Raw genomic sequence first — 17024 nt, forward strand, 5'->3', positions numbered from 1 at the left:
ACACCTCCCTAGGGAGGCGCCCAGGGGGCATCCTTACCAGATGCCCGAACCACCTCAGCTGGCTCCTTTCAACGCAAAGGAGCAGCGGCTCTACTCCGAGTCCCTCACGGATGTCTGAGCTTCTCACCCTACCTCTAAGGGAGACGCCAGACATCCTCCTGAGGAAACCCATTTCGGCCGCTTGTACCCGCAATCTAGTTCTTTTTGTCATGACCCAGCCCTCATGACCATAAGTAAGAGTAGAAACAAACATTGACCGGTAGATTGAGAGCTTTGCCTTCCGGCTCAGCTCTCTTTTCGTCACAACGGTTCAGTAAAGCGAATGCAATACCGCCTTCGCTGCTCCGATTCTCCGGCCAATCTCACGCCATCATTATATTGTATATTCTTATATTAATAGCATTGACTTGGAATGAAGTTTGTTTAATGTAACCGCCAATCAGAGTGAATTCTCCCACCTTCGGGCGCTGCCGCCGATTCAACATGCTGAATCACCGAAAAAGCTCCCAACACGGGCTGACTACATTGACACACCGAAGAAATTAGACCGACAGACGCTCACCAACGGCCCCAAACTGTCCTACGGCCGACCGCCAGCTTGGCGTGTCAGGGCCTTAAAACTAACACCTGTCAGTATAACACAGAACAGTTCAACAGCACCACAAACTACATCCTTCACAATGATCCTGCAGTTGAAAACTGCTCTGAGTTGATTTATTTCTCCACACTGGCTGAATATTTTCATCCTGAAGGCTGCAGAAATCAGATTGAGACGAAATGAATCTTCAGACAGGAAACTAAGATATTTTTATACAAAGAGACTTTTTGTCCAGATGAAATCAGATGAAAACAAACAAGGAGAGCCTTGAATTAAGATGGGATATAAAATACTTTCTCTCTCTCTCTCTCTCTCTCTCTCTCTTTCTCTCTCTCTCTCTCTCTCTCTCTCCCTACTGTAAATCGATGTGAAAGCCATCGTGTCCTGTTCTGCTTGGCTGTGCAATAATGACGCTGGTGAAGAGAAACGACCTGCCCGGGCAGCTCTCACCTCCAAACCCTCCGACTACAGCTGAGAGCTGCATCACAACACACTCGGACAACGACTGACCTGATAACATTTAAATCAAGACGTTTTTAGTCTCAGCCTCAAGAGAAACACTCAGCTAATGTGGTGACGTAATTGCACTTCTGTCTTTAGGAATCTTCTAGAAAGTTTCACTGCTGTAGTATCAAGAAAATAAAGAACACTCCCTCAGGATAAAAAAAAAGTTTTTTGTAACATTTTCTGTTTGTGGAACATCAATAGTTTCAGGCTGTGAAAGATGGAGACGTCAGTCCAACACAAAATATCTCAACAACTATTGAAGAGATTGTGATGAAATCTGATGTTGATATTCTACAGAGATTCAGTTAGACGCTCTAAAACTACTGAGAGCTGAACAGAGAGACTTTCTCTGTGGTCTCCAGCGTAAACACACAAGTGTTGATCTCCACGAGACACAGCTTGTTTGAAAGGGAAGACCGAAAACTGCACTGAGAAACGATTGGATTTATTTCTCCACACTGGCTGAATATTTTCATCCTGAAGGCTGAAGAAATCAGATTAACTAAATGAATGTTCAGACACGAAACTGTTTCTTAGAATGAAAATTAATCCCCAGACTAATTAGGTTTAAGCTTTTATACAAGGTTTAAATGGGCCAAATTATTAAGCCAAGATATTTTATATAAAGTAGGGCTGTCAATCGATTAATATATTTAATCGCGATTCATTTTCACTCACATATCTTGAGGTCAGAGGTCAAGGGACCCCTTTTTAAAATGGCCATGCCAGTTTCTCCCCACCACAATTTAGGGTAAGTTTGGAGCATATTTAGCCTCCTTCTCGACAAGCTAGCATGACATGGTATCTTTGATCAGCGTTGACTAGTTTGTCCGTTTGATTGGAGTTCATGAGTTTGATGAGCAGTGATTGACCGCTGCGTTAGAGACTCCTCTGCTCTGATTGGTTGTTTTTCTTCGGGATCGGTGGAATCTTGCACAGGAGGAGGCAGAGGAACATGATTTATTCACAGATTATCTGTCTCATGTATTACTGTCAGGATATAGTGACAGTTTGAGCAAACATGACAAACGTTATTGTTTATTAATGATACCAACTGTAGCTTTAAGACTGAGAGCCCCTGCAGACTGTAGAGTTTGTGTGTTTACACTTGAGTGCAGCACAGAGAGTCTCAGTCTGCAGTGTGCTGAGTGTTGGAGCTGCAGCCTGATGTATTGTGTTTGTATCAGAAGAAACAGCGCAGCAGTTGTTGAACATTAGCAGTTCTCTCACGTTCTGCGTTCCTCTGTTCTCATCACGCATGAGAGATCGCTGCTAGAACCGCCCAGCTGCTGCTGCTGCTTCGTCCACACGATCCAATTTCAGCAGGTCAGTAGCTCCCTGATTGGCTCAGGGTTCAACATACTGATGACATCGCTGAGGGGGAAAGCTTCGTCGCCGCTGCTGCGTCCTCTCGCTGTTGCTGCAGAATAAAAGTCACAGTCAGACTTAATGATCAGAGTTAGCAGAGGTCAGGAGGTTACATGTAGCTGACAGTCCTCAGACACTGTTAATGTACGTTAAAGTCATTTATCTGAACACGCAGCGATTTACAGCCAGGCCAGCTCCAATATTATCTTCACACCTGGAAGGACTTTAAAGGACCAGTGCGTAACATTTCAGAGGCTTCATATCTACATAGGGAGCAGCTCCGCATCACGGAGTCTGCCCTGTTGCTCCGACATGTTTCTACAGTAGCCCAGAAGGGACAAACCAAACTCTGGCTCTAGAGAGCCTTTTTTCTTTTTTTAGTTATCTGAAGTCCACCGTAGTTCTCAGACATGCTTGTGAAACTACGGTAACGTGAGTGCAAAACCGTGGTGCCGCCAGCCGCCATTTGACTTCCATTGCTCCTAAAGTAGTGTTATTATGGTTAGGATGGCCTCTGAGTGAGGTAAATGGCGTTACCAATGTTTTTGCACTCGGTAACTCACTTTACGCAGTCGTAGTCTTGGAAAGAGAGGAGTGAGCGGAGGGGTACTCAGTTGGTTGCAATCTGCAACCACACCACTAGATGTCACCAAATCCCACACACTGTCTCTTTAAAGGTCCCAGGTTTGATGTGAATTGGTGACGTTGCCATTCATTGTTGGTACTTTAACCTCTGGACCACCAGGACGCTCCTGAGTTATGAAAGTTTTAATTACGACTTTTAGATTGAGTGAAGTCAACAGAGAACAAAGAATCTGGCTGTTGTGAATCCTAATGCAATACATATGAAATTGACGAAATATTTTTTCATTTTACAGCAAACACTTCAAAGTATATTTAAGGGCATATTTGTTTACTGGAGAGAAACTTTAATTAAGGAAAAAGTTACACTTTATGCATCAGAAGTAGCCTCTGCTTCTTTTGGCTAAAGATCTTTAATCTCAAACTATTCGTAGTTTTTTCTACACTGACTCTTGATCAAAGCATCATAAAAAAGGGATTTTCTTTTTCTTCTGATCAGGTCTAAGAGCACTGTACAGCACAGAGATGTTTCTTTAATAATAAATGACTTGTTTTAACAGCAGAAGCAGTAAATGCTCAATCCACACACTTCCAGATGTGAGTGCTCCATTTGATTTGTTGATCATGCAGTTTTAATTGATGGAAGCTTCTTGTTCAGATCTGGTTCGGATCTCTCTGCGTCACAAAAGGAAACATGAAACCTTTCAGTTAACATTTCTACTGGTACAAATCCTGTTATGTCAACTGTGTGTTTTTATATAATGTGACAAATTAGAGGTGGTGGTGTAGTGACCTCTCAAGAGGATAGCTGTCGAGCTAACTGCTAACATGCCAGCCAGCCAGGAACATGCTTGCGCTAGTCAATCACGATAGCTCTCCAAGCTGGCTGGACTTCAACTTTAGGTTGGCAAGTAAGCTAACAGGACAACAAGTCAATGGTCACAGAAGTCCAATGTCCAACACAAATCCTGTAGCCAGAGTCTTGTATGTTTTGGTTGGAGGTTAGGGGTATGAAGTGCAGATATTTGTTTGACAAAGTGAAACCGTTCTGATTGTTTCTCTGGTTTCATGTCTTTTTACAGATCGTCTTCCGGAAGATCAGTGACGTGAAACGTGAGGAGGAGGAGATGTTGAGGAGGAAGAATGAGGCTCCTCTGAACCTTCCTCCGGATCATCCGGTCCGACGGCTCTTCCAGCGTTTCCGGCAGCAGAGGGAGGCACGGATCGCCAGCGAGCGGGCCAATGAAAGCGCCGTTGATGTGGAGAAAGGCGTCGTTCCCCTGGAGCCGCCCAAAGGTCCAGAGGTCCTGGCCTCCACCAGTATAGTCCTGGTGACAGAGAGCCTAGCCACACCCACCACCTCCTCAACATCCACCGCAACCTCTTCATCAAAGACCTCCAGCCGAGTCATGCTCCACGCTCCCGCCACCCAAAACGGAAACCTGATCGGCTGCAAATCCGCAGAGCCGCCCAAAGCTAAAGGCTGGGGACGATTCAAGGAGTCGGTCGTGAAGGCCGAGTCGTGGAGCAGCGTCTCTAAGGCTGAATCCATGGACACGCTGCCCGATAGAACTAAGTCTCAGGACGAGATGCCCCTCAAGAAAACAGACTCCTGTGACAGTGGCATCACAAAGAGCGACCTCCGTTTGGACAATGTCAGCAACGCCAGAACGCCGCAGGAGCAAAGCCCAGTCCAGTCTGACGAGAAGAAGGTCTTCTGTCCGATACCGGAGCAGAGCATGCAAGCCTCTTTCCTCGAGCTGAAACAGGAATTGAGAGGAGACATCAGATCTCTGAACGGTCGCATGGCAACGCTGGAGACTCAGCTGGCTGAGATGCTGCGACTTCTCAAATCCAGGAAGTCGTCTGGTTCCTTCTTCGAGATCTCGCGGCCTCCTTCCCCTGACTCCGATAAGGACAGCATCTCCTAAACTGGACATGGAGTCGGTCCGCGGGAATCAAACTCAACCTGTTCACGCTCCAGATGTCAGACAAGAGCTTCTGACTGCAGTGTGAAGCTGTGCTGATGGTGGTTGACGATGATATCACACAAAAGCACTTTGTTACGTTCGTAGGATCGCTTGGCGAGACGTTACCTACTGAAATGACGTCAAACTGGAATAAAGCAGATTTTTACTTTGATAAGAGACTATAGAAAGAGTCATGACAGTCATGATGGCACCTTTGGTCCTCAGGAGGGTTTAGACCTTCATATGATTTTGGCAATAATAAGAGATGGCTTTAACGTTGCTGTTTTAAACAGGACTTTGGCACTGTGATGAAGATAATCGCGTTCTATATGTTCATGTGGTGGTTTTGACCCATCTCATGAGATCTGGTCCACAAAGTCTGGTTAGCTGTTCAGAACCTCCAGATACTGAAGGGTCCGCTCTCATTGGCTGTCTGCACACTTCAATCAAAAGAAGGTTTACACAATTCAAAATGACAGCGGTGCATTCGAGGAGAATCAATGAGAGACATCTATCTGTGATTCAAGACGGCGTCCATGATGTCACTACTTCCACGTATCGTAGGTTGGTTTTTCTGATGGCGCTGTTTGAGAATTGACCGCTGCATGACATGATATCAAAGCAACGCTCGGTGATTGGTTGTTAATTGCGTCGATCAAAAGATGGACATTCAGTGGAAGCAGAAAGCTGCTGAACTCGGACATTGTGGATCAGACTTTCAGCTGATGAACGGTTTGGCTCGGTGATTCGGTTCGGTGGGGTTTGTTACAAAAAACGGCGGCAGAATGTCCCCACCTTCATGCAGACTATAAACACTGTGTGTACAGATTTCCCTGTTTGGGATCGGCAGTGTTTTTATATCTAGAATGAATGTGAAAGATTTGATGCAGCACATTCACAATGAGGCCCTAAATGTGTCTGATGTTTAATTCCTGCACAGAGCTGGGCGTTAGTCTTGATATTTAGTTTTTATAAATAATAAAAAATCAGTGTATGCACGTTTCCATATTGATTCAACTCTGAATGGAGCCCACGAGGTTAACACATCCAAATTCAAACACAAAAGTAATCTGATTTCTTCAGCGTAAGCGTTCACACATCTTAGACGGTAATAATTCTGATATCTGCGGCTGCTTAAATGCATCTGAATTCAAGTGGAATAACAACATTGTATATATACTCTTTAATTCAGGTGCTTTTAAGAGATGTTTCTTTTAAGATTATAAATGGTAAATGGATTAAGATTTTAAGATTATACGGTATGTTGCTCGAGCAAAATTACAACAAATATCATACAGACCTGTCGGTAAATATGGTGCGTCTCAGGTGAAGAGAAGCACTCTCGAGGAACCGCTGTAAAGCTGAGCAGACACTGTGTTTTTATTAATCTTGTACATTGTGTTAACTCACTCTGTTTTTATCAGCCTTTCTTCACGGCCAAATCCTTTTATACTCACACTGTACAGACTAATCGATCGGCCGCGACTGAACATAAACAGTCAGTGACGGAGCTAAATTGGCCCTCGTCAGTCACGTGAGCCTCAACTTTTATGTCATAGATGTCCTTGGAGACTCTCCTGAAACAGTGCCGCTGCATGGGCTCTACTTATTCTTTCCTTTGCTGAGAAAGGACTTATATGTAGCTTTTATTTTGACAGGCAGCTTGAGATAGCAGGGAGGTGTTTCTTAAGAATGTGTCCAAATTGCACAGATGTTATTTACACTTGCTGAGATCTGACAGCGATCAGATGTTCATACCAGATGGAGATAAAACCTTATACACAGTCATTTCTAGTTCTCCATTGGTGACTAAAACCACTTCATTGGTTTTTCCTTTTCGTCTTTGTGAAGAAAACATCTTCACATCAAAGGCCTCGATCAGATAGAGATGCGACGCTAGTAACGCGTCGCCCACAAAACCATTGTTTTCTTATGCTACGGCGCGTCTGCTGTGCACTCTTTTCTTGCGCTGCGCGTCTCACTTTTCTAGAGTTTTTAAACACCGGGCGCAGAGTCATACCACTCGTCAATGTCACACTTGGTTCAGGCAACCAATCAAATGAAGCAAGAGGCGGGCTTTACCACTTAACTACTTCCTTCCTCTTGTTTTGATGGGTTATGGCTGGAAAGGATCCGTCTTGTGTAAATATGACGTTACGTTCTCATTGTAATCTGAGCGACTCGGGGAAAACAACTCGGAAGAGATCGGATGCCTTTCGCAGGAGAGAGAAGACTGTTGTATTAATGTTGTAAACAGACGAAATCATGCAGGGTCACGAGAAACTCCTTCAGCTCACTTCAGCGGGGCCTCCGGCAGCAACCAACCCGTCACGGACAGACCCAGATCCAGCTTCCTGGTAGTCGGGGCTTCGGCAGGAGGTGGAGAGCCCGGCGCCCGGCTCCTCCTCCTGGCCAGGAGAAGCTCGATGCTCCAGCCAACACTGTTACCACGCTGCTGAAAGCCTAGGCCATATCAGCGGCCAGTCAGCGACGACTTGTAGCAGCCAAACTACCTGCAGTGCTAACATGACGAGGTTGGCATGTTTTCACCTCTCTACAGATTTACAGAACAGCGACAGCAGCGATTGTTGATCCATTTGTTGTTATTTGTTTACTGTCAAATGTACTGACAACCACACGTTTGTTGCCGCTCGCTGGCAGATTGTGCTCGAGCAAACTGTAACGGAGCAGACGAGATAGACGAATGTCCTGTTTAGCTGTAGGTCACGACAGCCAATAGACTCCCAGGAGAGCCGTGATTGGCTCAGTTAAGGCCGTCTACACATATGCAAATATTTTTAAAAACAGATGTTTCCCTCTACGTTCTGTCCTCTCGTCCACACGCAAACAGAGTTTTGGGTCACAAAAACGGATATTTTTGCAAACGCCTTCTAAGGTGCAGATTTTTAAGAACTTTGTGTAATGAGCATGCACCAGAAACAACAACAACGATGGTCGACTACCGGCTTTTTTACATTTTGCAGCCCTAGTTTGGAGTCGTTTTTGCATTCGAGTGAGGACGGAGATATTTTGTAGAAGGAAAGGTTGTGTGGACAGATTAATTTTTTTAAAAACAGAGGAGAAAATATCCGTTTTTATAAATATCTGTCTACATGTAGACTGGGCCTAAATCCGTCTGTTTTGTCTGCATGGCTCTCCAGATCTTCCTTTAGCTTTAGTGTCTTCATCTGTGCCTCCATCAAACTTCCAGCGCAGGAAACCTTAACAATTTTATATGCAACGTTTTCTCTTTGAAATACAACTGATTTCACTCGTCTCTCCCTCATCTAGTCAGCTGGTCGGGTTACATCCAACACGTCTCATCAGTTATCTCGATGACGTGTAATCTGAAGGTCCGGTCACATCAGAATTTATAACGGTAACATTTTGGACCAAAATCAATTAACTTTGGTCAAAAATGGAGGAAGCTATTATTTCTGGCTGTGTCGCTTCATTCACCTCTATATATACATTTTCTCCTCTTGAGTATAAACTGCTCCACAAAAGAGATTATGATGAGCTTCCAGGTTGACTGAGCGTCTCCAAACATGTTTAAGAGTGAATCTACAATAATGAACGTCAGTGCTGATGACCTCCACATTTACATCGTTCCCTCCTGCTCCTCCTGCGCCTATATGGCCTTGGTGTAAATTTTTCTGTAGTTGTCTCTGGGGACGTGAAAACCTGGAGTTTGGATTTATTACTCGTCACCGTCTTTGTCAGCTACTGGAGACTAAAAGTCCTGATTATGGTCAAAAAGAGTCGAGCTGAGACCTGATGAGCAGCAGTGTGATAGACTGAGACACCTGTCAATCAAGGTAAAAACACCCCCACAAACATACTTAAATCTTAATATTTCTTTCATGGCACATTTATTCTGACACCAGAAGAAGTGACGTTATCTCCTGAGAGCTGAATTTGCATAAAAAAGACTTTGTATTTGTTGACAGAAGTTGAGACTTTTACAATTCACTACAGTGTTTTCTTGTAGGTGCATCTAGTGGACGTTAGAGGAACTGCAGCCGCAAACTAACGAAGCTCTGCGCGGCGTAAATTTCGTCATCTTCCTACAGTGTGCCTGCGAGTGAATGTATGATCTTGTGAACACGTCTGCCCAAACAAACACCCAAATGTAGCATAAATAATGACGTCCGCGTTCATTTGGAGTTTATCCGGGTCTCTAAGCTTCACCTTCAAGCTGACTGAGCAGGAATCTGTTTACTCCCTGAACTATTACTGACATCATTAAAATGCAAATTTTAGGCAAATCAGATTGATCATATAGAATATATCTTGTTTTTTAATATAAAAGGTTCTGCAGCTTTAAGTTGAGTATCATCTGCAAACATGATAAACTAAAAGAAAGTCTACAAATCCGATGCTTTATTTAAATGTAACCTGTCATTGTGTCATCACCTGAGAAGAAAGAAGATGTACTTTTGTCTTGACTTTGATATCTTGTGTATCCTGTGTAGGTGTGATTATAGTATAGCGTCATAATATGCAATTATTGCCATGTATGCTGTTTGTACTGAGAGGCTGGTTGTTGTTTGTGGTACTTTGTGTGTCTCACGTTGTCCCACGAGCACCGCCGGTATCGGCACTGATGCACTTTGGTCGTCTCTGCGTGACGCTGGTGTCCGAAATTGTATTTTAAAGAAAGACTGAAACCGAGCTCACTTTGCCTTGCTACTTAAATATCTCGGAGGACTTGGAAGTTTTGTTCTCTCTAAACTTTAATTCCTTCTGCTGTTGGTCACATTTATGTAACGGCCGCAGTCTGTGCATGAAAAGCGCCTCGATGTTAAAAAAACCCGTCTTTATCAATGTCACGTATGCACTGTTCTGGAAGCTCACAACTCGGAGGAAACGCTTGAGGGGAAACTTGTAGTAACCACAGATGTATAATCTTATTTCTGTTCTTCACTTATTGTCAGGAATGAAAACTGTATCATTCAGCACAAAGAGTATTTCTAAGAAAATCACATCAAACGTCAACAATAAATTATTTCATACTTTGTACTTTTTGTATCTTCATTTGCTGTTTTTCTGTTCTTACGATTTCATTTGTTGTAAAAGAACTCTGACCGCTCATTTAGACATCAAATCAATCTGCATTAGAGGTCACCAAAGGTCATTTTATACAGTGAGGTCAAATTTTTATTTAAATGGTCTCACTACAATGAAATGGCTCCTATGGTGACTAACATCATCACACATGAATACAGTTGGACTCATTGGAACCACAAGAGTCTCAGCTTTACAGTGATACCCACTTATTTAATTCTAAGACTGTTTAAGGACCCCAGTATGCAGAAATATTAAAATACACCATTTTACAATAAGAGACAATAACACATTCATACTGCATGCAAAAAACTGCATGTTTATGCCCCAAACGGCATGTGATTATCATAAAGTGGGCATGTCTGTAAAGGGGAGACTCGTGGGTACCCATAGAACCCATTTTCATTCACATAGCTTGAGGTCAGAGGTCAAGGGACCCCTTTTCAAATCAAAACAAATCACTACTACCTCAATTATTTTCTATTTTAAAACAAACATTGTTACTTGTACACTTTGCTAATGTATATATAATAGGTTATTCTATGTTTATATTTTATATTTTCTATGTTAGTTGTATTAGTCGGGTATATTTATAGTGTATTCCAATGTTCTTTATATTGTATATTCTATAGATATATTTCTCTAGTGTTGATATGTACATTTTATTTACTGTTCCGGTGCACTGCCTGGAAAACCTGCTGCTGTAACACAATAATTTCCCAATTTGGGATCTATCTATCTATCTATCTATCTATCTATCTATCTATCTATCTATTTATCTATAATGAACAGAGGGGGGGAAATAATTTGATGACAACAACATTGATTCAGATCAATGTTGTTGTCATCAAATCCTTTCTACATGATTTACATTAATTAAATAATTAACTCGGGTTCATCTTATCTGTTTTAAATCTGCTGGTCTTTCTGAACACGTGTCTCTGTTTCTCCTTCTGGATCGTTTCCAAACCAACAGGGAATCCCTGAATCTCCCCCTCGGAAGAAAGCTGCTCTCTGCAGAGCTGGCAGCTCCCTCCCTCCATCCCTCCCTCCCTCTCTCTCTCCTCCTTCCTTCCTCACTCCATCCCTCTCTCTCTCTCCTTCCTCCTCCTCATTTGATGTTCTGCATTGCAGTGCCAGCCCTCCTCCTCCTCCTCCTCCTCTCTTCCTCCAGCTTGATCTCTGCAGCAGCGAACAAACAGCAGGGCAATCCTCTCAGTCTGACACTAAACATGCCTGCACAGCCTTCTCCTCCTCCTCCTCCTCCTCCTCCTCCTCCTCCTCTCTCCTCCTCTGCATCTCCTGCATCTCTGTGTTATCCTGAAGTCACAGCGCTCTCTACAGAGCAGACACAGACATTACAGCCAGCTGCAGGATTTATCTTCAACTGCAGACTTTATCAACATCAATGTAATGATCGCAAGAGTAGAAAACAAGAACCATAAAATCACTTATATATATAATTGAAGAAAACACTTTTTAATGTTTATGAATTAACAGCATCCAAGTGTTTTAAAGATGTAACATTTAGCTAAAATCTTTAAGGACACACAAAAAACATTAACCCCTTACCATTCTGACCTCTTTTTTAGAGGTTAATAAATAATAATAAATAATCAACAGTACATGTCACATAGAAGTTGTGTACATCATCTGAAGGCTGAGAACCTGGAGGTTAATTTGAGCTGCAGCTCAGCACTGTGTCAAGTTGTTCTAGTCATTAATCAGAAATAAAAATGAATAAATTCATTAAAATAAAATGTTAAAGTGTATAAGGGTTTAGGACATTATGATAGAAGTATATGATGGTCATTCCCATGCTCTATTATGTCTCATAAGTTGGTGCAGCATTTTTGGGGTCATTTGTTACACAGATTTGGTGCAACATTTAACCATGTTTTACCATTTGAGAATTGATAACAATTCTGAATAATCTCTCCGAAATACCACATTAAGACACCAAAACCTTGAGGAACACCATAGAAGAAGCCATGCTTTGATTTGGTATCAAATGTTTTTGGACATTTTGAGATTTCTGCAGTGATTTCAGAGCAATGATCACTTTAAGTGTGGGCGTGTACTTGTGTGGAGGTGTGTGTGTACGTCACATGGGTACGTCACAGATGCCTCGTGGTAATTACAATCACCTGAGGATGCTACCTGATGGGCAGCAATATGACATTTTAGGGTTTAGTCTAAATCCAAAGAAAAAGAAGAAGAAAGGCTTCCTGATGATCAGTTTCTGGGACAGAGGATTATTTTCTGTTGACTGCTACCTATCTACAATCAGTCCAGTTGTGCTGCACCATCTGAGAGCATCATGTAAAGGTGAACCTGCTGTGTTTGTTTGCAAGGACTCATTCTGTCATGGTCAGACCTCCCTGCTGCATTAGCTGTCTTCTGAATCACAATCAGATTTATTTGCCAAATACATGTGCACATACAAAGAATTTGACTCCAGTTCTTTTTTTTTTTGCATCTCTCTAGATCAGGGGTCAGCAACCTTTACTATCAAAAGAGACATTTTAGGCAAAAAAATAAATAAAAAATCTGTCTGGAGCTGCAAAACATTTGAGCATTGTGATGAAGGTAACACAGTTTATAGTCTAAGTATATAGTATATAAGTCTAATGCAGTGAGGGCCAAAGAGCAAATGTACTACGGAGTATTAGGGACACATTGAGGGAAAAAAACATCTGAGATTTACAGAATAAAGTCATAACTTTACGAGAAAAAAGTTGTAATATTACAAGAATAAAATCATAACTTTACGAGAAAAAAGTTGTAATATTACAAGAATAAATTCATAACTTAACGAGAAAAAATAGTCGTAATATTAAGAGAATAAAGTCATAACTTTACTATAAAAAAGTTGTACTATTATGAGAATAAAGTCATAATTTACAAGGAAAAACGTCGTAATAATACGAGAATAAATTCATAACTTAACGAGAAAAAAAGAAAATAACGTAAAATTACTACTTTATAATATTATGACTTTATTCTCATATTAGGACTTTATTCTCGAAATCTCAGATTTATTTTTTCTTCCTCAATGTATCCCTAATACTCAGTCATACCGTCGTATCATAGACCTACAAAAATTATAAATAAAAATGAAAATGTAAACAAAAAACAGTTATTCATTTCCACAAATTTTTATTATTACTTTTTTTTTTTTTAAATCCACAGGGAGCCACTGGAGAGGGGCTGAAGAGCCGCATGTGGCTCCGTAGCCGCAGGTTGCTGACTCCTGCTCTAGGTTTACAAAACACAGAAATGGAAATAACATCCAGGGACAAGGACAATAAAGGTAAGGAATACAGACAGCACTGTTAGTTACAAAAATAACCTATGTGGAAAAATATGTGTAGCCTCTAATAAATTGACTTTATTGTTTTTAAAAAGCATCAATGAAATAATAATAATAATAATAATAATAGTATATCGAAAAAATAAAAAAAAGTTGTAGTATAGTATGTTGAAAATTTTCATGACAAAAAGTCACAGTATATTATGTAGACATTTTTTATGAAAAAACAGTCATAGTATATTTTGTCGAAGATTTTCATGGAAAAGTCATAGTATAGTATGTTGAAAAATGTCATGAAAAAAAGTCATGGTTTAGTATGTCTGAAAATTTCATGATAAAAAGTCATAGTATAGAATGTTGAAAAAATTTATCATAGCAATGTTAAAAAAAAAAGTTATAATAAAGTTTGTCGAAAAAAAGTCATAGTATAGTATTTCGAAAATTTTCACGACAAAAAGTCATAATATAGCATGTCGGAAAATGTTACGAAACAAAGTCATAGTATAGTATGTCGAAAAATTCCATGATAAATAGTCATAGTATCATATGTTGAGAAATTACATGAAAAAAGTCATAGTATAGTATGTCAAAAAAATCCATGATAAAGTCATAGTATATGTTGAGAAATTACATGAAAAAAAGTCAGAGTACAGTAGGTCGAAAAATTCATGAAAAAAAGTCTAGTTTAATATGTCTAAAAATGTCATTATACAAAGTCAAAGCATAGAATGTCTAAAAATTTCATGAAAAATCATAGTATGTCGAAAAGTTTATGAAAAAAAGTTATTGTATAGTATGTCAAAAATGTTATGAAAAAAGTCATAGTATAGTTTATAAAAAAAGTCAATATATAGGATGTCGAAAAATGTAATGCTAAAAAGTCATAGTATAGTATGTTGAGAAATTTCATAAAAAAAGTCATAGTATAGTATGTCAAAGAAATAAATGAAAAAAAGTCATAGTATAGCATGTGGAAACATTATATGAAAAACAGTCATAGTATATTATGTCGAAAAATTTCATGAAAAAAGTAAAGTTTGTCAAAAACAGTCATAGTATAGTATGTCGACATTTTTTTTGAAAAAAAGTCATACAGTGTGTTCCAATCCATGTACTTGCTGAAGTACTATTCAATGTAGTGCAATGTGTGCACTCTGTACTAACTTGAGTAGTGCGTGAATTTCAACGCGGTAGGGTTGTCTCAAATAGAAAACTCTTCGGCGCACTTACCGGAAATGACGATCGCAACTTTTGACCGCGGCTCGCTACCCGCCAAAATATCTTCTTCCCCTCCGGGGTTTTAAGGCGGCTGGCATCCTCTGTGTTGCAGTGCTGCCTCCCTCAGGTTTCCCGTCCACTACCCGCAAAAATATCTGCCTGCTTTGTTGATCCAGAATACACAGAAAATTAAATAAAATGAGTAGACGTGAAATGTTATAACTTACATCTATAAGGTACGTTGTTCAGCACCGCAAAAGCTCCTGCATCATCTGCCACCATTTTCACATGTTTGAATGGTGGTCGTGGTCCTGCCCCTTCCGTTACGTAACCAAGATGGCGACAATTAAGTGTGAAAAGTCATAGTATCATATGTCGATAAAATTTCATGAAAAAAGTCATAGTATAGTATGTAGAATAATTTTTTTGAAAAAAAAAGTCATACAGTGTGTTCCAATCCACTTACTTCCTGAAGTACTATTCAATGTAGTGCACTGTTTGCACTCTGTACATGCTTCAGTAGTGCGTGAATTTCAACGGGGTAGGGTCGTCTCAAATCGAATACTCTGTGGCGCACTTACCGGAAATGACGATCGCAACATTTGACCGCGGCTTTGTCGCTATGACTATACTAGTCTATACTATATCGAAAGATTTCATGAAAAGTCATAATTTAGTATGTCTAAAAAAAAAGTCATAGTATGTCGAAAACTTTTAAAACATTCGGGAGCGAGGGTTATCAACTCCGGCACAAGCAGGAAAAATTAACGGAGTTTGATTTGTCCGTTCTGGGCTACTGTAGAAACAGGCAGACTCCATGAAGAGGACCCGCTCCCTATGTAGATATAAATGTCTCAAATTCATTCATTATCAGGTAAATTATACACTAAAAGAAAACATACTTATTAACATTATATTCCATTTCTGCCAATAGATCCCCCTAATTGTTACACTCTGTTCCTTTAGAAAGTACAGGGTATACAGTATTTGATAATGCCGCATCACAATATTATTCTTAATTGCAGAACCATTCATTTAAGAGTTTTCTACTCTGCGGTCAGTATGGGGATCAACTGCAAAACTTTATCAAGCTAAATTAAGAGAAAATACTACTTGTTGGAAATGCTAAGCTAATGATGGACTATTACATGGACCATATACATATTGATTAAAACCTTCTGATTAAATAAATATGATGAGGCTCAACATATTCTGAATGTCATCATTATGGATTTGTTAGCTCACTCCCGACAGAGATTAGTTGTATTGCTGAAATGCTGGATTTATACTGCATTTGAGTAGAAAACACTTAAAACTATAAATGGAATAAAATAATAATAATAAATCAGCAGGATTTAACACACACACACACACACACCTTTTTATACCGGACAGTGCCGGGCGTCATGGCAACAGGTGCAGTCTGCTCCCTGATTGGCTGTGTGTCCTGGGATCACCCGTTGCCGTTTGCAGTCAGAAGTGCTGAGTGGACCCTCCTTTTTAAAGGCCCCACCCGGCCGCTTCATGGCCTCCTATTATTTAGCAGATTTGTTTTTGCGTCCTGGCTGAAGCTTCTAGTGTGAGAGGAAAAAACTGCAGCGAGGATCATATATGTGCCTCTGCAGGGACGCCGGGGGCATAACCTAACAAATGTGTGGGGTCAATTGGTAAGGACTGCTTTCTGTTGTGTTCCTTGTGCAGAGGTAGGGAGTGGAGGTAGAGGACTGCTAAGTTGTGTGCTGAGGTGATGGATGTGGATAACATCGACCGGGACTCCACTTTTAAAAGTGTTCACTCCATATATTTCAGAGCCTCACAGTGAGAACTTGGACTCTTGATGAATTTAAGGCAAGTGTTTTGGTTTGTCGGTGCTGTAAAAGTTGTAGTTTAAAGTTTGCTCTGTTGCTCTGAAAAAAACAACTTAGTAGTACCTCTATTCTCTGATGTGTGTTTGTGAAAATAAACTTGTCACTTGGATTACAACATTTTGGGATGAATGGTTCTTTTCATGCTGAAGCAGGCAGAAGGGAGCGTTTGTGACGTTGCTGATGATGATCTGCCAGCTTGTTTGTTAGGTGACTCAGGTATTAAGAGTGAGCTCCTCTCGCTAGCTGCTACAGGCCGGACGGACGAGGACAATGTCAAAGTTACCTGGTTCCTCTGACGCTAAGGACGCCGGCGACCGGTCAGTAAGAGAAAACAACAAAGATGTCTGCTGTGGAGGAGGAGGTGGTGGTGGTGGTAGGCTTGGGTAGGGAAAAACAACTTGGATGATATTAGAGAACCTAAAAAGACAAACAACAGCTGCGAAAACAGAATGGTGTGATTTCTAATAAGTAGGTAAGGTATTGAAAATGCTCTTTTTTTAGACGGATCTGCAGAGAAAGGGAAGATTTCTTAA

General features: G+C 40.8%; 1 protein-coding gene across 1 annotated transcript in view; it reads left to right on the top strand.

Moving 5' to 3' along the window:
• kcnh1b (potassium voltage-gated channel, subfamily H (eag-related), member 1b) overlaps nt 1-10047 on the top strand; it is a 54974-nt gene extending 44927 nt beyond the window's left edge. The window contains exon 11 of the mRNA XM_037763371.1: nt 4138-10047. Coding sequence (XP_037619299.1) covers nt 4138-4986 — 849 coding nt within the window. The 3' untranslated portion in view covers nt 4987-10047. The remainder of the gene's footprint in view (nt 1-4137) is intronic.
• Nucleotides 10048-17024: the final 6977 nt, after the last annotated feature.

The sequence above is a fragment of the Sebastes umbrosus genome, chromosome 3 (genome assembly GCF_015220745.1).
Source record: "Sebastes umbrosus isolate fSebUmb1 chromosome 3, fSebUmb1.pri, whole genome shotgun sequence".
NCBI classification, from domain to species: Eukaryota; Metazoa; Chordata; class Actinopteri; order Perciformes; family Sebastidae; genus Sebastes; species Sebastes umbrosus.